The sequence below is a fragment of the Bactrocera tryoni genome, chromosome 5 (genome assembly GCF_016617805.1).
Source record: "Bactrocera tryoni isolate S06 chromosome 5, CSIRO_BtryS06_freeze2, whole genome shotgun sequence".
Taxonomy (NCBI): domain Eukaryota; kingdom Metazoa; phylum Arthropoda; class Insecta; order Diptera; family Tephritidae; genus Bactrocera; species Bactrocera tryoni.
Genome location: NC_052503.1, coordinates 68,378,226 through 68,401,848, shown reverse-complemented (window position 1 = coordinate 68,401,848; position 23,623 = coordinate 68,378,226). Strand labels below are relative to the sequence as shown.

General features: G+C 33.9%; 2 protein-coding genes across 5 annotated transcripts in view; one reads left to right on the top strand and one right to left on the bottom strand.

Moving 5' to 3' along the window:
• LOC120777683 (sodium-independent sulfate anion transporter) overlaps window positions 1-18,175 on the top strand; it is a 28,418-nt gene extending 10,243 nt beyond the window's left edge. Inside the window, exons 1-11 of one of the 4 annotated variants that reach the window (XM_040109156.1) lie at window positions 817-910; window positions 9,372-9,548; window positions 9,624-9,828; window positions 9,888-9,973; window positions 10,031-10,171; window positions 11,224-11,478; window positions 11,536-11,886; window positions 11,964-12,137; window positions 12,960-13,107; window positions 13,217-13,396; window positions 18,034-18,175. In XM_040109156.1, the coding sequence (XP_039965090.1) occupies window positions 9,384-9,548; window positions 9,624-9,828; window positions 9,888-9,973; window positions 10,031-10,171; window positions 11,224-11,478; window positions 11,536-11,886; window positions 11,964-12,137; window positions 12,960-13,107; window positions 13,217-13,396; window positions 18,034-18,059 (1,731 nt within the window). In that variant the 5' untranslated portion in view covers window positions 817-910; window positions 9,372-9,383 and the 3' untranslated portion in view covers window positions 18,060-18,175. Of the gene's footprint in view, window positions 1-816; window positions 911-9,371; window positions 9,549-9,623; window positions 9,829-9,887; window positions 9,974-10,030; window positions 10,172-11,223; window positions 11,479-11,535; window positions 11,887-11,963; window positions 12,138-12,959; window positions 13,108-13,216; window positions 13,397-13,539; window positions 13,992-15,064; window positions 15,395-18,033 lie in introns of those variants that run through there. The other 3 variants (XM_040109154.1, XM_040109152.1, XM_040109153.1) reach the window with 3 other exon arrangements.
• An 814-nt stretch (window positions 18,176-18,989) lies between these two features.
• LOC120777905 (protein TANC2) overlaps window positions 18,990-23,623 on the bottom strand; it is a 141,677-nt gene continuing 137,043 nt past the window's right edge. Inside the window, exons 5-6 of the mRNA XM_040109487.1 lie at window positions 19,498-22,703; window positions 18,990-19,433 (exon numbers count right to left, since the gene is read on the bottom strand). Of these exons, the coding sequence (XP_039965421.1) occupies window positions 19,080-19,433; window positions 19,498-22,703 (3,560 nt within the window). The 3' untranslated portion in view covers window positions 18,990-19,079. The remainder of the gene's footprint in view (window positions 19,434-19,497; window positions 22,704-23,623) is intronic.

The following is a 23,623-nucleotide window of genomic DNA, read 5'->3' as shown; positions in this document are numbered from 1 at the left end:
CACCTAGAAGCTGATACCTTATAGATAGAAGCTGAGTCGAATTAGCCATAAACGTCTGCCGACCTCTATATACGCGAACTAGTCCCTCAGTTTTTGAGATATCGATCTAAAACTTTGCACACATTCTCTTCTCACGAAGAAGTTTTTCATTGTCGGAACCGCCGATATCTCACCTTTATAGAATATAGGAGCCTTACAAACCTATTTTCGCTGTTTGGCTAAAATTAAGTCCATGTGTTGAAAGCTTTTGTATTTGATAAGTTATCTTCACGAAATTCAGCATAGATTATTGTCCAAGACAATGCTAGAATCTCCGAATATATTGTACGAGTATCAATCGGACTTCTATAGCATTTAGCTGCTATACGAACCGACCGATCAAAATGAATTTCTTATATGAAAAACTTTTTTATTCGACAAGATATCGTCACTAAATTCGGCATAGATTTTTGTCTAAAGCAGCGGTATAATATCCGAGAAAATTTTTGAGATCGCAACACTATAGCATATAGCTGCCATACAAACTGATCTATCAAAATCCAGATAACGATCTTTTTATACCCTTTTATGCGAAAAAAAATTCACTCGTGAAGAGTATTATAGCAAAGCTATAATAATGGCTTCGTTGCAGCCGCAGTTTACGTTTTTTATTGTTTTTTATTGCAATATTTCCCAAACGCGCCCACTGTGCATTCATTAGCTCATACACTCTCGCTGATAGTGGTATCCGTTTGTTTGTTGACGTTGCCGCCGGAGCCGGTTGCCGGCATAGTCAGTACGCTAGCCAGAGTTCGTCATCAGTTTGCATGTTTGAGGCCGATCAGTTGTTAGTTACATTTAAACACTGGCGCATGTGCTAAATTTCGATCTCGCGACGGAGTCTATTATTTCAACTAATTGTAACGATTTGGTTGGTGTTCATTACTATACTCATTTATGCAAAAAAAATATTATTTATTGAAAACTAGATAATTGATATAAGATATTCACAAAAAATTTTCAATTATTTTTATTAAGTTTTTTAAACGCGCTTGCCATACACTGCGTGAATAAAACAATGTGAGAAAGCTGTGCAAACCAACTGCGCTGGTTGAGTTGTCGGCAATGAGCATGAAAACGTAAATAAAAATATCAAAGTTATTATGCCTTCACCTAAAAACTACCAAAAATAAAAAAATAACAAAAATAGTACACTTAAATTATAAAAGGCTGGGAACCCTGAAAACACTTGTACAAATTGTATTCATAAACACAATTTTAGAAATAAACAAATATTGACTTTCCTCAGAAGAAATAAGAAAACCATTTTATAAACAAGTTCTTGTTGTTGTACTATGTTGTATACATGTGCCACCAGCAAAGGTGGCAGTTTCTTTGAGCAACTAGAATTAAAGATGCGTAAACTTTCTTTGAAAATGCGCTAACTGAATTTATTGAATCGCAAACGAGGTGTGTGAATGTGTGCAAAAGTAATTTGTTGTAGCATTAAATATTTGAGCTGACAATCGGCGTAATTGATTGGCGTGAATTGGCGACTTTATTCGTTATATCTAGAAAAGTGTAATAAAAACTCAAGTTAAGAAATCAATAAACATACATATAGTACATATATCTACATATGTAAATACATATGTACTTTAATTTTGTTGGAAATAAAATTAATTAATTAAAAAGGAAAAACATAAAAAATGTAATAAAGAAAAATCGGAATAAAAATAAAAAATTAAATAAGTTAAAAATAAAAAAAATTAGAAAATAATAAAATGAATAAATAAATTAAAAGAGTAAAAACAAACTAATTTTATAATAATTAAATAAACATATTTAAATGAAAAATATAAAAAAAATCTAAGTAATTAAATGCCTAAAAAACCAATAAATTTTAATAATGAAAATTAAATTGATAAAAAAATAAAAAATTTAAACAAAGTATAAAACAAAATTAAAAAAATTAAAAAAAAAGTAAAAGAATATAATAAAAAAATGTAAAAAAAAAAGTAAGAAACTAAAAAAAAAAAAATAAATTATTAAATATAAAAATTAAATTAATAAAAAAATAAAAAAATTAAAAATTAAAACTAAATTGATAAGAAAAAATTAAAAAGTAGAAACAAAATTAAAAAAGTGGTATATAAAATACAAAAAAATAAAAAGTAATGAAAAAATAAAAACGAATTTTTAAGTAAGTAAAATATAGAAAAATGTTAAAAAATTAAATACAAAATATATAAAAAATAAAATATAATAAAAAAAAAATTAATAAACAATAAAAATTAAATTGATAAAAAATAATTACAAAAATTATAAAAGTAGGAACATATAAAAAAAATAAAAATGATTTGTATTTCATACATAAAAAATAAATAATAATAAAAAATTTATGTATGGACAATAAAAAAATTAATTATTAATAATAAAAATTAAATTTAAAAAAAATTAAAAAAATGAAATACAAAATATCTAAAAAATAAAATCTAATAAAAAAATAAGAACAAATTTAAAGTTAAAAGCTAAAAAAGAAATAAATTATTAAACTTAACAATTAAATTAATAAAAAATGAATTATTGAAAATAAAAGTTAAATTGATGAAAAATAAATAAAAAATTATGGAACAAAATAAAAACAAATTTTAAGTATATAAACTATTAAAAAAAAAAAATATCGAGTAAGTAAGAAACTAAAAAAAAACAAATTTCAAGTAAGTAAAAAAACTAAAAAAAATAAATAAATTATTAATAAATAATAAAAATTAAATTTATAAAAAAATTAAAAAAATGAAATACAAAATATCTAAAAAATAAAATCTAAAAAAAAATAAGAACAAATTTAAAGTTAAAAACTAAAAAAAGAAATAAATTATTAAACATAACAATTAAATTAATAAAAAATAAATTATTGAAAATAAAAAGTTAAATTATAAAAAAAAACAAATTTTAAGTAAATAAAATATTAAAAAAAATAAAAAAAATATCAAGTAAGTAGGAAACTAAAAAAACAAATAACAACAAATTTCAAGTAAGTAAAAAACTAAAAAAACTAAATAAATCATTAATAAATAATAAAAATTAAATTTATAAACAAATTAAAAAAATGAAATACAAAACATCTAAAAAATAAAACCTAATAAAAAAATAAAAACAAATTTAAAGTTTAAAACTAAAAAAAGAAATAAATTATTAAACATAAAAATTAAATTAATAAAAAATAAATTATTGAAAATAAAAGTTAAATTGATAAAAAAATAAATAAAAAATTATAAAAAAACAAATTTAAAGTAAATAAAATATTTAAAAAAAATATAAAATAAATATAAAAAAACATAAAAAATATCAAGTAAGTAAGAAACTAAAAAAAAACAAATTTCAAGTAAGTGAGAAACTAAAAAAAAAATAAATAAATTATTAAATATAAAAATTAAATTAATAAAAAACATAAAAAAATTAAAAAAGTAAAAACGAAATAAAGCTTAAATGTTAAAAAAAAATATATGTATAAGTACATATATATACGTATGTACTTATATTGAAATAAAAATATATATAAATAATATCGCTAACGTTAGCGTTCGGCTGCACTGGAGCTATAATCCCTGCACGAATAAAATAATTGATTTTGATCGGTTTGATTCAGTTTGTATAACAACTGCATACTATACTGTTCCGATCTGAACAATATGTTCGGGCAATAATTCATGTCAAATTTTGTTAAGATATCTTGTCAAATAAAAAAGTTTTCCGTACATGAACTTGTATTTGAACGAACAGTTTGTATGGAAGCTAAATTCTATAGTAGTCCGATCTGAACAATTTGTTCGAGAATTATACCGTTGCCATGGACAATAATGTCAAATTTCGTGGATATATTTTGTCATATAAAAGAGATTTCCATAAAAAAACTTGATTTTGAACTTCAGTTTGTGTTGCTATATCCTAGTTTGACCAGATATCAGCGGTTCCGCTCATGAAAACGTGCAAAATTTCAGAGCGGTATCTCAAAAAGGTAGGGACGAGTTCGCGTATAAACAAACAGACGTATCAATATGGCTAAATCGGCTCAGCTCATCGCGCCGTTAATAATTATACTTAATAGGGGCTCCAACAAGATAGAGACTCCAAAGATTAATTTTTAATAATGACAATCGTTCATTCTTCGGTTCGTAATGCTTCATATAATATACATATACATATGTGCCTCAGTTCCTTTTCGGTTTTATTATTTAGTTCTAAAAAAACTCAATTAAATGAGTGTTCTTATAGTACATTGTGCTTTTGCAAGCTCTGATGCAAATTTAAGTTCTTTTAATATCGTGTTTTGGAAACATTTTCCGTTTAAACATAGTATTTTTGTTCAGTAATCTTAGCATCTTGGCTCTCAGTAAGTTTAATTTTTCTTTAGTTGTAGGTGTTCTAACTACTCATTGCCCTATCAGTGTAAGGTTAAAAACTTAGCAAATGCCAGTTATAGAAACTGATTTGTAAAAATCACGCTACAAACATCTGAGTACTTCATTCTTGATAGTTCCGCTTTTACGAGATCAAACCTAAATCTCCTCAGATCTTCCATATTCCGACAATCAAGTGATGGATTCAAGGTGCTTTACGAGCGTTCTAATGAATGAGTTTATTTTTTGGCCTCACTAAAGCACAAATTGTATATAGCAGTAGTAATACCAGTCTAGAAAAAAGGTCATAGTACCTAACCTAACTTTTGTTCAGTTATTTGAACTCTTTAAGCCTTGCTTATCGTAATCAAATTTTTAATTTTATTCGCTTAGCTTTAACTTTCCTTCGGGGATCGAGCTGAAAGAGGTTTCCCTTCTATGCAAGCAAAAATATGGAAAACCCCCACAAACATGTGTAACGATGACCGATGTGTATCGTGTCAGAATGATGGATAAACTCTACAGTGTTGACATATTGCCATTACTGAAATTAATTAAAATATGTACGAAGTCTTTCTGCACTTCCAATGTTAGCTGAAATAAACATCTGATACATCAAGGCGATTAGAAATAGATTATTATTATGAAAGCTTAAATTAGATGTCATCGTCGCAAGGCTCTATGAAAATGTTATGTGGAAATATAATTTCGTGGACAACTGTTGTGAAAAAGTGGTGATATTGACACGGAATGACAGATTTGCTTTCCTACGACGTTTTATTTCAACTGATTTTTGAAAAGTATGGCGCATGTCAGCAGTTCTTGAACCATTGGGGTGCTCAAAGCCAAAAAGATTTCACACACCAAGTCAAAGAAATATAATTTTTTACTATTCGTCAGCGATTTTTACTTAACTGCCCATTTTATCTGCCGTCGGTCTTAAGATCCCTTCCGGTCCGGTCTGAAAGATTCTCTTGCTTATCAGCTTTCAAGTATTGATTCGACGAAAATCTAGTAATAACGTGCTAATAAAGCTATGTAGACTGAGTATTTACAGTTCCGTTCTAAATATTCAGTGTTTAGAGCGAAATATTGATGAAAGTAAACGAACTGCCGCTATTTGCTGAGCACTGCATAATTCCCAACAATTCATTTATAAACAATTACGAAATCCAAACTCGACCCAGCTGTCAGTTCAACTAGTTACAAACCATTTTGCGATTAGTATGAGTCAGAAGTCTAACAAGTCAGCCGGCTGTCATTTTTCCATACAAGCAACTGACTATTCTACGCGTTGACGTACTACGAGCTGTCAACCGCAAGATTTCGGTGTAAATAAATATGTTTCGCGCTAGTTCCAGAGCTACACTACACTACACTACACTAACTGTAGAATTTGATTTATATACTCAGTTAAAATATTTTTCTCAGGTGCTTCATGTTATTGTTTCAAAAATAATAATGAATCGACGTAACTTTGCTTTTTCTTCTTTTCTTTTTCTGAACCAACTTTTCAAAAAAAATCGTTTAGTTCCGACTTAAAATTATTTTTATTGCAAGGTACACACACTTTAAGACACTTAGATACTGCCGCTAAAATGAAATGTATAAAAATATGCGAAACATTTTCATTAGCTCAGCACTTAAAAAGCGTTTCCGCCATATTTCTGATAACAAACGGTAAAACCAAAATAAATATTGCAAACATTCGCTATTTTTTTTTTTTTGTTATTATACTTTACATACTTGACTTTTTCAATCTCAGTTGTGCTCAGCATATTAATCGAATTATGAAGAGTGTATTAATTGCTAAAATAGAGCGCTATATTGGTTAATCTGCTGAGTAATATACTTATATGAAGACGGTTCGATAAGTATTTAGCCTAAAAAAGAGTAAGGAGTATTTGAAAAGATGGTGATTTATTTATGAATATAGTATTCTCAATACACCTGACAGAATAATGAATCAACTTCTTTAACCTGTTTGAAAAATAAGTTTTCTGAAAGGACTCTTTCAACTCAAATTGCTGGCCGGCAAGTCATTTCTTGCAAATTGTCAAACATAATAAGTCGCACGGAACCAAGTCTAGAGAATAGAGGGTGTGAGGCAGTAGTTCGAAACCTAATTTGACCAATTTGACTGTGACGACGGCGGAGGTGCTAGCCAGTGCGTGGTTATGGTGGAATAACAGGTGGGGGATATGACTCACACGATCTTTTAAGATGTATAGTGTTTCAACTCTCTCGTGATAGCTACAATAAGCGGTCTGTCAACAGTGTTTTTTCACATAATTGTCCATAGTAGCCGTTTTCGGGGCATCTAAGCGTGACTCATTAAAAATGCTTAAACGACTTTACTTTTTCGTATAGTTTTGTTGAAATAAATAAAATCAGTATGATAAAAAAAAATTATACAAATTAGTGTATTACTGCGAAGGTATTTATCAGACTCCGTTAAAATGGACACTTTAAGTGTCAGGGCGAGAGACATTCCGAAATCTTCTCCCACTTCGACTGCATCCGTGATAACTTGGACCACTGCGTCGCGGATCCCACTACTAGCGGCTCCGAGAGATATGTGAAGTAAGCTTTTGCACCGATTGAAGCTCAAGGGAAATGTTGGAGGGGTAGTCTTCTGTCGGGAGCTCTCAATCAACTCTTGTAACGAACTGCCAGACCATTGTACTGCAGTTTCTTTTAAAGAGGTATTCATTCACGCCGATAGCAGTTCTGCTATACAGGCCTAGGGTTCACTTACATTGCGCTCAAAACTGCTAAAGGAGTGCATATTCACACTAGCTGTTGCATCAGGCTACTTTCATATTAAACTTGTATGGTGCCTGGGAATGGTCGGGGATGGTTGGAGGGGAGTCCTCTGTCGGCAGCTCTCAATCAACACTTGTATAAGACTGCCAGATCATTGTAGTGTCTTTCAGGCAGAACTGGCAGTCATGAAAGTAGCAGAAGATGTACTGCTCCAAAGTGCAGTTTCTTTTAAAGAGATATGCGTTCACTCCGATAGCAGATTTGCTATACAGGCTTTGTTTTCGCTTACATTGAGCTCAAAGCTCCTTGATTAGCTGCATGTCCGCACTAGCTGTAGCATCAAGCAACTTTCATATTAAACCTGCCTAGGTACCTGGCCACAGCGAAATCGTTAAACATTCTAAAGCCAAAGAGCTTGCAAGAAAGGCACCCATACCAAAATTCCTTCAGTATGGGAACCAGCAGGGGTTCTCCTGTCTTCGGGCACTCGGTCGTTGGATCTATGGACTTCGTGCGAGCTCAGCAAGCGTTGGTCAGCAACCAATAAATGTGGGATTTTGAAAATCCTCTAGCCAAGAGTGAGACATAAATTGCTCCTAGCAAGGCTCACATAGCCGCAATAATAGCCGTTCTAACTGAACACTGTCCCATTGACATGTACGGTTTGAGGCCAAAGCCTTTGTAGGACACAACTTGTTAAAGTTGAGGAAGAAGGTGTAAGCATCTAGACACTTTCTCCTCTACTTTACGGCTTTTTCCAAACTAATGTTAAATCATCTCAGTTGACATACTTTTTACGAATCCGCAGAGTTCGCTGGATTTGACTTTAGCTGCCTTAATAAATTTGTGGCAGGCTCTAGGCGTTTTGTCGATATGCTATGGTCTTTTTGATCCAAACCAAGGAGTTGAGTGCATCCTAATAGAAATGCATCTCTAGCAGTCCAGATGGGATTATTCGTGGCTTCTCGAGAAATCAGCATATTCACCTAACCAAACTTAGTGTTCCGAATCAATCCACAAAGGGATCAGCTTTAGCAGCTATTTCTCGTTGTTACTTTTATAGCTAGATGGATCCGAAACCATGAATATTCTGGATTTTTAGCCGATTAATTATTGACAAAGCTACAAAAAATCTATTACCACATAAGATGAGGCGATAGTTGGAGTGGGATCAATCCACAAAGAAGAAAGCTTTCTTTAATGTAATGAACCGTTTGGAGACGGCTTGACAATTTAAGAATAATATGCCCCTTTTATAGTTATGTGGATCCGAAATCATGAGCAATCTGGTCTTATAGCCGATCAATCATTGGCAAAGCTACCCAAAACGTTTAACTACATAAGATAAGGTGCTGCTTGGAGTGTTTGAGAAAAAAATTATATGAAATATTCTTATTATATAACAGACTTAATCACAGATATATAGAGGAAGATAACGGAATTTTCCAAAAGTCCAAACTACATATAGACAACTCTACATTAGTATCCATATAAATACAACATACTGTATATTAAATATAGATTAACTGATTCATAAATACCTCTCATAGTCTTTAAATTTGGTATAGAATATTTACAATTTAAATTGTAGGCATTACAAACTAAATTGCTATTCAAGCATGCCACAATAGAGACAGACACCTATTATTATATAACGCAATAGTTATAGTTTTCAAAAGATTCATTCAAAAGTGTGCACTAAAGAGCAAATAATTGCCACTATCTGGAATAACTAGTATATGTATGAAATCATTAAACAAGTGAACGCGTGCTTTAACGCGACACATTGGTTTGACAAAAGTTAGGCCGAGTTTCTGCACGATTTTGAGGGGCTACAACGATTTAGAACTCTCTGACTAACGGAAGAATACGTTTTTGAACTTTTTAAGTATGAGGTTTTGAAATTTATTGCACAACTTATTCATAATTTTGAGTACTGCTTCGTATGGAACTCGAACCTAGGCTCAATCAAGCGGTAGTCACGTGCCTACAACACTCTGCTACCGCCACAGAGTAGTCACAATTACATTTATTAACGCAGTCGAAGTAAAAAGCGATTATATACTTATGAACTGCAATATGTATGTATGTGCATTGAGTTCATTATATTTAAGCACTTAAATAATGTGCGGTTAGGTGTGATTTTTTTTAAATTGTCATATAAAAGCTACAATTTATCTTTCATTGCAATCAAAAATTATTAAAGCATCATTTTTATTCTAGTTTAATTGAGACATGAAAGCAGTGGACGTCGCTCACCGGCTACTGCCCGGCATTAAATGGTTACATGGTTATACGGCGCAAGATGCTATAGCCGATCTGATTGCTGGCATTACAGTGGGCTTAACGGTATTGCCGCAGGGTCTTGCTTATGCGACATTGGCTGGACTGGAACCACAAGTGTGTACTTAAAACTCTAACCTCACATGCTTCTCTTTTATGTACTGGCATTCTAAGAATACTGTTCTTCTCTAGTATGGTCTCTACTCGGCATTCGTTGGTGGCATCGTGTATGCCTTTTTGGGCAGCTGTCGTCAGGTGACTATCGGTCCAACAGCGCTTTTGGCGCTCATGACTAGCCGACACACAAGTTTCGGCCTGAACTCTGGTCCAGCGTATGCGATATTATTGTGTTTGATCTCCGGACTTGTTGAGTTCCTGATGGCTGTGCTGCGCTTAGGTGAGTCAGGCTTATATATAAAATAGTTGTATTAATATATTCATATGTGGTATACTCAGGTGCGCTTGTGGACCTAATTTCACTGCCAGTAACTGTGGGTTTCACCTCCGCGACGGCGGTCATCATTGGCACTTCGCAGCTGAAAGTAAATATTTCTTGTTTCTAGCTTTGTGTTTGTTTTAAGTAAATATTTCGTCTTTAGGGTCTGCTTGGTATACGTGGCGGTGGCGGCGGTTCCGGATTTATGAAAACAATGGAGTCGGTTTTTACGAATTTAGACAAAATACGTTATGGTGACTTTACTTTGGGCATTGTTGCTATCACCATTTTGCTTTTGTTGCGGGTAAGTGTTTACAATTTGCTGAATGAAGTGTTTTGATTACATAATTATTATCTCTAAAACTATGCACTTGAGGTAAATAACTTAACTGTGCATGAAGTGCATTAGTAAGGCTTGATGAAGATAAGGATTTTAAAATATTTGATATTATAGTATTAAAGAGGATCTCGACCGCTTTTCTGCAGCACGCAGTGCTGTCCAAGTCTTTCTAGCAAAATCTATAATTATTGCTGTTAATATTTAGGATCTAGTGGAGAGTAAGGTTAGGTTTAGGACACAAACTGTTTTAGTATCGCCACGTTTTTCGGCTAAACGAGTTATGGTTATCAGGTGCGTGGCGACACTAAAAGGCATTCAATCACGATCTGAACCGAGGTCTGGACTTCTGTTTAGAAATTGACAACCATTGATCGAAAAAGATCTTGGGCGCACCTGATACGCAGAACCCATAAACTTCCCAGAATACCATCCACAACTGAAATGTTTTTTGTTCTTTACGCCAAGTGTATGTCGTTAGGACGTCTTTATTATTTGAGTTGCAGGATGTCGGTTGCCGTCAGAGTAGTTTAGGAACAATCTTTTTGGTGTTTCTGGGAGACCAATACTTGAACTTGACTCCAAATTTAGCTTTGGATAGTTTTCTCCCCGCAAAAGATTAAGCAGATGCTCTACAAAAGCTCTGTTCGGGTCCACATTGCCGACCAAACCTATGTTGTTGGTGTTGTAGTGTAAGAAAACATTCTTGAAGTAATTTGGAGGAATGCTGCCGAGTTGACAATCCTTGGCCGGCTAAAAACTCGGTTACTTTCGTGTACAAAGACTCGACTGTCATGGAAACCCACCGGACTTTACCCTCATAATTTTTCCAAAAAGATTTTTTTTTTAATATTTAATGCTACTACAACAATAATCACAATTATGTGAGTAGGGAGATCTCGAAGCTAAGCAGGTCTAAGCTCATAATTCGCATTTCGAAAATTTATAATCTAATGAAAGATTTTTTTTGTGCTAAAAGTTATTCCGACCTTGATTTTTCCTCTTATCCCTTTCTATAGAAATTGAAGGATGTCAAAATACCCGGTCGTCGTATTCTGAGCGGCACACTTTGGGTCGTTGCAACCGGCCGTAATGCTTTGGTAGTGCTCATTGCCAGTATTTTAGCTTATAATACATGTGAAACTCACGAGTCCTGTCCGTTCGTGTTGACGGGCAAAGTGAAAAGCGGTTTTCCAGATGTCGAATTTCCAAAATTCCATACAACAATACAGGCAGCGAATGGTACTGCAATTGAACAGGACTATAAGGATATGGTAAGTCCGACAATAATTAGAAAAGGTTCCGCAAGAATAATTTTCTTTCGCTTTCAGTTGAAGGAGCTTGGTCCATCCATGATTATACTGCCAGTAATTGCTGTGCTGGGCAACGTCGCCATCTCGAAGGCATTCAGCAGTGCCGGCATAAGTCCAACACGCGAATTGGTGGCGCTCTCGCTCAGCAATGTGGTCGGTTCGTTCTTCTCTTCAATGCCCGTGACCGGTTCCTTTTCGCGCAGCGCTGTGAATCATGCGAGTGGTGTGCGCACACCCATTGGCGGTTTCTACACCAGCGCTTTGGTGTTACTGGCGCTCGGTTTGCTCGCGCCCTACTTTCAGTACATACCGAAGGCAGCGCTGAGCGCAGTCATCATTTCGGCGGTAATATTTATGATTGAATTTGAGGTAGGTGCTGCAGTTGTGATATTTAAATTGGAAGTGAAAGTTACAATTTTTATATTCCTTTGTTTGTTTCATTCAAGGTCGTCAAACCACTTTGGCGCTGCAGTCGTCGCGAATTACTGCCTGGCGCTATAACATTCGTTGTCAGCCTTGCAATCGGTGTAGAGCTTGGTTTGCTGTTGGGCGTGGGTGTAGATGTGGCTTACCTGGTGTATCGTGCCGCACGTCCGGCGCTTACAGTCTCCAAATTGAGGGTATATTTAATAAAAATAATCTCTTATGCATTTTTATACCCGGAACCCAAAAGTGAACGTCGGACACTTTTTCCTGTAATATATAAATGTTCAGCGTGAGGAGCTAAGCCAATTAAGCCACGTCCGTCAGTCCATTTGTATGTATATACGCGAACTAGTCTCTCAGTTTCCGAGATATCGACCCGAAATTTTGTACTCGTCCTTTTCAACGCAAGTAGCTACTTATTCGTCGTAACCGCCGATATCAGACCACTATAACCGAACTATCAAAATCATATCTTTTCAAGGAAAACTTTTTTATTTGTTGAGATATCTTCAAGAAATTTGGCTCGAATTATTTGCTAAAGCAACGATATAATCTCCGAAGAAATGGTTCAGTTCGAATAACTATAGCATAAAGCAGCCATATAAACTGACCATTCAAACACAATTCCTTGTATGGAACAATTTTTTGTTTGGCGATATCTTCACGAAATTTTGCATGGATTTTTGTCAAAGACATTCCTAAAATCTCCGATTATATTGTTCAGATCGGACTACTTTAGCACCAGGCTGCCATTCAAACAGACCCGTAACTGCCGTTTCCACGACTGTCGGTACGTAGACCCGGAACAGACCACGATTTTTTATCCGGTCAAGAACAGAATTGTGCCGCCACAACAACAAACAATCCGCACAAATTAATAATATCTTTTTATATCTCTTTAAGATATAATTTATGCACCTGTGTAGGGCATTATGGCTTCGGTGCAACCGAAGTTAACATTTTTTCTTGTTTTTGGAAAAAACAGTAATTTTTATATAATTCCTCATGTCTTTTAGACCACCAATGGCACAGATTACATACTAATGCGTCCCATACACAGTTCACTCTACTTTCCCGCAATTGAGTGGGTGCGCACTGGCATATCGAAGGCTGTCGTCATGCACGGTACGGCGCCTGTGGTCCTGGATTGCTCCAATATGCATGGTAAATAATAAAAATTAAAAAATATTTATATATTTTGTTTATTATTTTTTTTTTATTATATTTTTTATTATATATTTTTTGTTTAATTTTCTATTCTTTTTCACGGCAGAGCTCGATTTTACGGCTGCGCGCGGCATGGGCGCTTTGAATAAAGAGTTAGCTAGCAAATTTGTGCCATTCTTTCTGCTAAAAGCGTCTAAAGAGATCTGTGTCATACTAAAGGAATCGACAAATTGCGATTTTTCAACGATAGAAACACCAGATGATTTGGAATATATACTAGAAAATAGTAAGTAGAAAATATTTTTCGAATATAACTGTACAAACTAATAGTAAATTGCTTATATTTACATAACGTCACTAAAACCTAACTGTTAATGTTAAATACTCATGTACCTGTGTGTGTGTGTTTATTTCTTAATCTACCCTCAGCGGCATCGATCGACGATCATCGCTTGCAAGTTACCATTCCGCTAATTTCTGCACAAACTAAAGTAAATTGTGGTGACTCCACGACGATTGATGGCGGTGGCGGTGGCGGACATTTGTAGATTTATATACAACATGTAGATTTGATAGCATATTTAAAATTTAGTTTTTTTAAATTAGTTTAATGCAATGAAGCAGCAGTAATGTAATATTTTGAGAAATATTTCAATTGGTTTCCTTGCAATGTTTGGCTAATGCTGTTCTAAGTATTTTTACATTCATGTACATATGTGTTTTATATGAAAATGTAGTTGTAGCAAATTTAACTGTATTTTATTGAGAAGTTTGACTTTCTTAATTTGGATAAAGTTTGCAAAGTCTATATTCCGCTTTTTACGGTTCAATTAAAAATGGATTCTTAGGAAAATAAAATAGCAAATTTTTTTATAAAGTGTATTAGGGAAATCATTTTAAATGAAAATTTTAATTAATTTTTTTTTAAATTTTTATTTAATTTTTTTTTAGTTTTTCGGTTATTTTTCATTTTATTTTTATACTTAGTATTATTTATTGTTATATGTATATTTTTTTTTTAATTATCCACTTTTTTATCGATTTGATGTTAAAATTTATATTTTAATTGTTTCAATGTTTTTAGTTTCCGTTTTTAATAAGAACAAATTTTTAAATGAGTTTTTGTTAAAAAATTATATTTTAGTTTTATGATTTTATGAGAATCCATTTTCGTTTTTAGGTTTATTAAAAATTCGATGTCAAAATTTATATTTTAATTTTACGTTTTCTTTATTTTTTTTAGTTTACGTTTTTAATTAGAACAAATTTTTAATTCGATTTTTTGTTAAATTTTTTTTTTTAATTTTTCAACTTCATTAGAATCCATTTTCTATTGTATTGACAAAATATCGTCACTATCGTTTTATATTTACCATTGAGAAGCTTTGTACACAATTTCATATGGTTTTTGTTCCATTTTTACACACTTCATCTAAATAGTTAGGTTAAGTTTTAAGCACAAATTGGTTAATGTAATAAATAAATATTTATTTTTTTGTAACCAAAAATCATGTAAAAGTGAGTTAAACATTTTTTATTGAAATAAATGGCTTTATACTATTTTTCTAAGTGTACATTAAATTTTCTTCTTAAAGACCCATTGAAAAATAATTACTAAACAACAATGTTTTATTATTATTATATTTTCTTTATTTTTTTCTGTTTTTTTGTTTTCTGTTTTTGGCGAAAAATTGTTTAAGTTTTTACGGCATATGAAAAACATTTCTTTATAAATTTGTAAGTAAAATGGTTCCATTTTTGTGTTTCCTCGAAAATAAAATGTTATTCTGCTACCGTGAATCATGTCACAAAAATCAGCTTTTTTTGTTGATTTTTTAAATTTTGAGGTTATTTGCCATTCAAACATTGTTATATTTTTTATTTATTAACCCTTTTTTCTTTTATACTATATTAATTCCTGTCTCTTTATACCACAAATATTAAAATTCTTTAGGTCTGAAGGTAAATGGTCTATCTCTGACTTACAATAAACACTTACGTCAGCGGGAAGTTTATTATGAGATGCAAAAACGTTAGAAACCAGAGTGAGAGCTGAGAATAATTTACTAGAGTTTAAAGCGTTGTACTCAGAAATTTTTTTAGCGATATGCTGTTAGGCTACTATAAACAACTTTGAGTTAATAAATGTCATCAAAAGCTGTTCCAACAATCATTTTTGTGGTGAAGGTAAAAATTGCTACAATTTTCAAGTTCAATGCAAAGCAAAGTTAGGAAATGGTGGTTCAAGCGGAAACTTTGATAATATTTTTTATAATAATTATTTTTTAATTAAAAAATTACAACAATATATTAAAAAATTTAGAAAAATAATTTTTTATAATTATAACTTTTTAAATTGTTATAATATATCATTGATTTTATTGATAATAATTTCATTGCTTTTAAAATCTTAAGAAAATTATTTTATAGATAATTAATTAAAAAGTTAATAAATAATAGTTAATTGAAATCATTTTTAAAATATAATTAATTTTTTTTACCAATTAAAAGTAATTTAATTTAATAAATTATTTAAAAAAAAAAAAAAAAAAAAAAAAAATTTTCTAACAATTAAAATCTTTTAATTTATTAAAATATAACGTTGATTTTATTGATAAAAAATTTTCATTTTTAAAATAAAAAAATATAACATATTAAAAAATAGAATTTTGTTTACAATAAGAATTTGTAAAATATTTTTCATGAAAATTTAGAAAAAAATAATTTTTTTAAATAAAAAATTCCAATTTTTTTTTAGTTTTACAAAAAAAAAGCATTTGTAAAATATTTTTAATTAAAATTTAGAAAAAATAATTTTTTTAAACAATAAATTCTAAATTTTTTTTAGTTTTACAAAAAAAAGCATTTGTAAAATATTTTTCATAAAAATTTAGAAAAAATAATTGTTTTAAATAATAAATTCTAAATTTTTTTTAATACATATTACAAAAAATTTTGAAAAAATATATTTTTTATAATAATAAATTTAACAATTTTTTTGTTTAATAATACAAACAGTTTAGAAAAATAGTTTTATTTATTTTTGTTAATTGAAATCTGATACAAACATAATTTAATAAAAATAGTCCCTTTTGGTGCTCTCAACACAGTTTTCTCAGCAATTTTTCAGTAAGGTATTAAAGTTGTGAGTTATTTACGATCTTTCAAACCAAATGAGTTAAAGAAGAGTCTGCAGTGTAAAAAAATAAGTAAAATTTATAAGCTTAAAAGCTTCTACTATGATATTTAACAATTTCTATGTGTACATAAAAACATATTCTTCACTTTTCTGCAATAATTTTTATTATATTTGCCAAATTTTTAAGAAAACTTCTACTGCGATATATTTTTCGATAAACATTTCTTTGCGTAGAGTTTTATAAAATATTTTTTTTTTTTCATTTTGCTTCAACCATTGTTTTTATATTTTTATAATTTTTAATATTTACTTAAAATTTTCATATCTGACTTGTTTTTGTGCCACATGGCAACTTCTTGAACATCTAACTACACATGGACAACAAAACTGTCATGCGCAGTTTGAGCGCCACTGTTGAACACACACAGCAAAGGCGAGTTTGTTTATTTTTAGATCCGCCTGCTATCGTTTATGTTCGCCTGGTACTCGGCGATGCCTCTGAAAATCAGAATTTGTGCGAAATTTGTGGTCTGCACCCAGCAGCGCAAGTTGTTTTTTTTATGAAAAATTACCCTATATTGTCAAAAGTGTGATCAAAAGGTCAGAATAAAATTACTCTATCCATATTTAAGAAATAAATTCGCAAAAAGTCTTTTTTTTTTACCTTGAAACCCTCGCCCTTCACTTAATTAATAACGCTAGTTTGCAATCATTTTGGTACTGAGATGTTAGATGCTGTGTCTTGCAAATTTTGGATGATTAAAACCGAAATTTCCTTGCACGTAGCATATTTGTATTTTGTCAAGTTATTTGGGGGTCGAATCACTACCATTTACCAAAATAACAAAAATAACTTTACGGAATGGACAATTTTTGGACTCAAATTCGTAATAAGAACACCTCAAATAGTCCAAAAACCGCTTAGCACCGCAAATTGTTCCTTCCGATTTGTTGAGTAGTGTAATGAGTAAAAAGCGTAATAACAATAAAAAAATTCGAATTAAAAATATAAATTGAAAAAAAGTAAAAATAAAAAATAAAAATATTATAAAAAATATTTATAGCAATTAATTAAAAATAATAGTTTAGACTTTTGTAAAACCGCAAAATTTGTCCTGAAATATTATTTAGAATTATTTTTGGATTTTTGGGTATAAATAGTATGTACATATGTACATATGAATCTTCGAAAATATATGAGCGTAAACAGCCTACAAACCTCTTAGCACATCAGTCGCAAATTTTACTATCAGATGTGTTGAGTAGTTTTATGAGTAAAAATGTAACAACAATAAAAAAAATATATAAAAAATTTAAATTATGTACATACTATACAATATATAAAAAATTATAAAAAGGAAATTAAAATTATTGTATATAAAAAAAATAAATTAATTAAAAATCGAAAGAAACAGTTTAGACATTTGAAAAACCGCGAAATTTGTCATGAAATATTAAATAAATTAAACATTTAAAAAGGAAGAACATACAAAAATTAATTAGTTACAAATATGAAAATAATATTTTAGTTTAGACTTTTGAAAAATCGCGAAATTTGTTCTGAAATATTATTCAGAATTATTTTTGAATTTTTGGTTATATCTATATGTACAAATGGATGTATGTATCTTTGAAAAATAAATATGAGTGAGTATAAATCAAATAATTTTATTTTTTGTAACTAAAATGAACCGTAAAATTTTTGTCTAGCTTTTATTTGTTTAAATGTTTTTCAAACATAAATCATCATCATTTGTTTCACTAAAATATTATTTTTTTTATAGACTATGCCTACACACGTTTTCTATGAGGAACTCAAAAACTTCTGAAGTTAAAAAATACACTATCATTTATATGGAAGCTTCGAAAATATTTTTAAGATTATTTTTAAAGATTTATTGACTGCCAGGACTATAAATTTAAATAAGCTGAATAATAAAAATAAGCTGAAAAATAAAAAATATTTAACCAACTTTGTTTTTAAATAAAACACACAAATACATTTAGTTTTTTCTTAGTTTGTTCAATGTCACAATTTTAATTTAATTTAAATGCCTATGTATAATAAAATATAATTAAATGAATTTTTACATGCAGATGAAACATTAATTTTTAAACAATTTATTTTTAATAATTGCTATCGTAAGTATTATAATTGTAATTGTCCATTTATATATAATTATTGGAGAAAATATAAGCAAAGAAGATAAATTATACAACAACAACAGCATATAGAGTTGCAAGAAGGGCTAAATTAATATATTTTACTTAAAAAAATACAAAAATAATTTATTTTTAAAATTCGCACAAATTTTGCTTTAAAAAAATAAGAAACAAAACTAAATACAATTTTATTTTTAATTGAAAATCGAAAAGCACTAACACAAATAAATACAGGGTATTTAAAAAAGAAACTTAATATTTTATAAGTAGGTATGTATGTATCTATATAAGCAGGCAGCAACGGCAAATTAAAAATTAAAATATTTTTACTTAAAATTATGATTTAAATATATATTAAAAAAGGCTGGCTGCGCCAAATCTTTAGCTCCATTTTAAAGAAATGCAGTGCACTAAATTAAAAACATAAAAATAAAATAAAAAAATATAATATTTAAAAATAATATTTTTAATAAAATAAAAAATATATAAAAAGTAAACTAAAATAAAAAATAATATTTAAAATTAACATTTTAAAATATTTAATAAAATAATCATTATCATAATTTAAGCGATCATTTAAGGCAAATTAAAGCGCGTAAATATAATAAAAACTAATTTTTCAAAAATTCAATTAAGCTTGTAAGTATTGTGGGTTGCAAAAAACAAGCTACAGATCCGAGCTCTCATTTTGCGTTGGCAAGCCCATAGCGCCAAAGTCCGCGCAACTGAGCGCATACTCTTCATAAGCATTCGCGCTGCTGCGCGCTGTTGCCGCACCACTAACAGCAGCGTCACTGTTGGTGTGCGCCATTAGCTCTGCTTGTATGCGCTTGAGCACCGCGACTACTTCGGCGGAGACGCCGCTTTGCAATGCTTTCTGCATAGCCTCGTTGGCGTCGACGAGCGCTTCGTGGTAATCGCCGCTTTCCATGCGCGACTTGGAACGCGCGTAGTAGCCTTCATAGCTGGCTGGTTTCTGAGCGATGGCCTGTGTGGCTAAATCGATGGATTCGTCAAGTTCCTGTAAAGAGAAATGTTGTTGTTATTTAACGTTTAGTCGCATAAAACTTTATTTGTGTATTTACATTTAACTTTCGCTTGCAGCGCGACAGATTCAGCAACAAGTTGGTGCGCAATTGTGCAAATATTGCGCTTCGCTCTAGCAAATTCTCCAGACATGAGATCTTACGCAACGCGTACTGATAGCGATGCGCCGCATCGTGAAAGCGATTCTTACGATACAAAACATTGCCATCTTCGAGCAATTTATTCAGCAGCACTATCAAAATCTCCGGTTTGCCCATAGCCATGCTCCAGGTGGTGGGGCCTAACTTGGCGCCGCGACGCAAAAATACTTGTACAACTTGTATATTGCGGCAAGCAATCGCGCGATCGAGCGGACGCATGCCATTCACATCGATATGCTCGATATTTGCGCCCTGTTCGAGTAGATAGAGCACCAAAGCGGCAGAGCCTTGATATGCTGCCAAATCGAGCGGTGTACGCCCCTTGTTATCGGCGTGATTACGATTGGAGCCACGTTCGATCAGACACTTGGCGGCCGGTTGACGTCCGCGTAGACTTGCCCATGAGAGCGCCGTAAAGCCTTCCTCATCTTGTGCTTCCAGCGCGGCGCCACGTTCAATCAATAACTCCAACAGTTCAATGTGACCCTCCTCAGCGGCAATCATGAGCGGTGTCTTACGCGCTGCGGTTACTGGCTCGTCCATATCAGCGCCATTTTGTATTAACTTCTCCACCACCGCCCAGTGTCCTTCCTTTACTGCTAACCATAGCGCGGTAAAATCTTGTTTGTTACGCGCATCAATACGCGCGCCTTTCGACAATAAGATAGCGACGGTATCGCTGCAACCGTTACGCGCCGCTGCGGTTAGCGGTAATTCACCGCATGCCTCATCGATAAGATTCACATCGATGCCGTCGACTTCTAGCAAATCCTCAACGATTGAGACGTGATCTTGTGCTGCCGCGGCGATAAGTGATTGCTGCAGCGCCGCCGATAAACTAACATCCTGTGAATTGGGACGCGGCGTCCAGTCACAAGCCAGCAAATATTTCACCACATTCAAGCGACCAGTGCGCGCGGCATGTACCAACGCACAGCGCTGTGTTGTATCTGTTTGCCCTAAACTGCTGCCTGCAGCCACCAACAAGCGCACAACATCAGCGTGACCACGTATGGCGGCCAATATCAGCGGTGTGCAGCCTTGACTGTTAGTTAGACTCACGTCAGCGCCGAACTCCAGCAGTAAGTTCACCATTGGCATTATGCCCTCATGTGCTGCAATGCAGAGTATTGTTGCGCCGCCCATAAACTCAGTGCGGTAGTGTGGTGAAGCGCCGGCTAGTAAAATCAAGCGCGACACTTTTAAATTCGGACTGTAAACGTTGCGCAAAGAACCGAGCGCGGCCGATATGTTATCGGTGACGGTGGCGACCCAGAAAGATTGCATATCGCGCGGTAGTTGTGGACCCTGGCAGTTGCGGTAAATGTGCGCCTTCAGCATGTGATGTCCTAGCTCCATTGTTTGTTCGGGATCAAGTGGCGCTTGCATGCGCGATAGTCGAAATGCAATAGCCGCATGGCCGAGTCGAAAATCGCATAGGAATTTCAACGATTCACCCTCGTCACGTCGTATTAACCACTCACGGAAGTAAGAGTGGAAAAACATGTACGTATTGTCGATGCGACGTATAAGAAAACCATCGAGTAGCTTGAAGCGTTGCAAGAACTCATCCCAGCTAAGCACCTCGTCGGTCTTCATAGCGCAAATGGTGTAGTAAATTTCATTCAAGGTAAGCGGATACAAAGCGGCCAAACAGACATTCAATATGGGCGCGGCCTTCTCGAAACTGCTGTTGGTGGGGAAACGTAAATTGAAGTGTAGTAAAAAGATTTGCGCCAAGCTCACAGGCAACACTTTGTAACTGGTCGATTTGATTACCAACTGACCGCGTTCAATGAGATCGAGTATAAGCTTGGCGTACAACATCGAACCCTTTGTCAGCGCTTGCAAGTGTCCGATAAACTTCAGTTGTCCGCTATTGTGATCCTTCACAGCCGCAATATTATTCTGTATTTCCACGCTGTGATTCACACGGAATGTGATATAGTCGAGCATATCCTTCTGCAGCAGATCGTTTGAGGCCCAACTATCGAGCGTCATCTTCGTATACGACAAACCCTTAACAAACTCCAGCATTTGTGTGCGCACCGTAGCGACCACCTTCAGCCACGAGGGAAAGTGTTGCGTCATCTTGGCAAGAAAAGTGGCGATCGTGTGTCCGTGATCGGGACGATGATACTCCGCCTCGCACAAAGCATCGACGAGTATGACGCAAGTCTTGGTTGGTATCTTACCGGCACGTTTTAGCACAATCAACGGTTCCAAAATAGCCATACGCATAACGCGCTCCGCATCAGCAATACACTCCTTAACGCTCAATATATCCTGTAAATGTGGCTCACTTAGTAGATACTCACGATACGCCTCCAGTTGTGGCGCTTGACATAATTGTGCAGCCAAAGAGTGCACAAAGTCGGGCACCAAACAAGTAAGGTTCGAATCCGCCTGACAGAAGTGATAACCGACAATGTGTGAGGCCAAAGCGCGTATGCGATCGTGACCGAGATTGATGGGGCAGTAGATACCATCTGGATCACTGTTGCTATTGCTGTTCTTACGTCGTCCGAAACACGAATACTCAACCAATTGCAAGATAAGCGCCGTCTTGCCCGTACCGGGGTTGCCGTTGATCAGCACACCCGGTGTCTCGGTGCCGGTAAGTATGTTGGAGAGCTCACGCAGCAGCCACTGTCGTCCGATAAATGGTGGATCTGGTTCGGGTAGTGGTACTTCGAAAAAGAGCGGCTTCAAAGCCAACTGCACGGGTTGCACGTTGGCCGGTTTGTAGATGGCATTACGCTTGCCGGCGCCGCCAGCCAATTGGCCAGCGCGTGCTGAACGTCGCACGCCTGTTTTGCGCGCCTTCACTGGAAATACATCACTGTTATCGGTGGACACCGACAGCGCATTCAGTTTGCCAGCCAAACTGAGCGTATCATCCTTGGTGATCACGGAGAGTTGTGAGCCAAAAGCATTGGCACAGCCAGCCGATAGCGTCTGTTCGGGACTGACATTCTGCGATGAGCTGCTGCTGGTCGTCGTGTTCGTATTGCCATGCTGATCGCTGTCCAGCAGCAGACCGAGACGGGCACGCAACTGATCTTTCTGCTTCTCGGCGGCAGTTAGCGCATGATCATCGTTGCCTGTGCGCGAAAGAGAAAACAAAAATAAAGAAAATAATATTAGTTAAATTGTAGCAGAAGAGTACTCGCTGACGTAACGAAACATGCAAAAACTAATGGAAGTATATGAAAACGTGTAAAAACTATACGAAACATGCTTATAAGAAACGGATATGCGCACTTGAGCTTCGGCAGAAAACCGCCGCTCATAGCGCAACATGCAAATATATATGTAATGCAAGCAAAAAAGTGCATAACGAGAACAGTAATGGTAATATGCGTTGGAAATGCTCGTGCCTGCAAATTGATTAAGTCCCGCATCCGATGAGGTTGAATTGACGCTCCATAACGATTTGATTTTACCAAAGACCAACGATGAAAGATGTCCCGCATAGACCGAGGTGCCGGCGAGGCTTAAGCGATTTAGTCTATTCTCACTGCCGGCCGCTGTTGGCCGTGTGGATGCAGCGCTCACATTGTTACTGACCTTCTGACGGCGGCGTCGCGTGACTGCCGAATCGGAGCAGGTCGATGTATTTAGCGCATTATTATCTTTGCCTGTAAAATGTTTGTAATGGCGATGAGTGGTGTGCAAAGTATGTAGTGTGCTTTTGCTAAATTATATGAGTGGATTGTTAGTGAAAACCGGCAACGGTTGTTGTGTAAGTACTAATGTATATATGAGTGCTAAAACTAACTATGTGCTAACAGATTGTTACTGAAATTAGATTAGATGTTACTGTACGCAGATTTTCATTCGGATGATGAATACATCGTTTGTATGGAATATCATGGAACATTGTTCAAATCTATTAATTTTCGTTCGCCTTGGTGGAACAAGGAGTTTGGGTCTTGCAGGCGTAAAGTACGGCAATGCTTCAACTAGGCCAAGCTGGCAGAAAGCGAGGACTGTTGCAATGAATACAAGGTCTGTCGCAAAA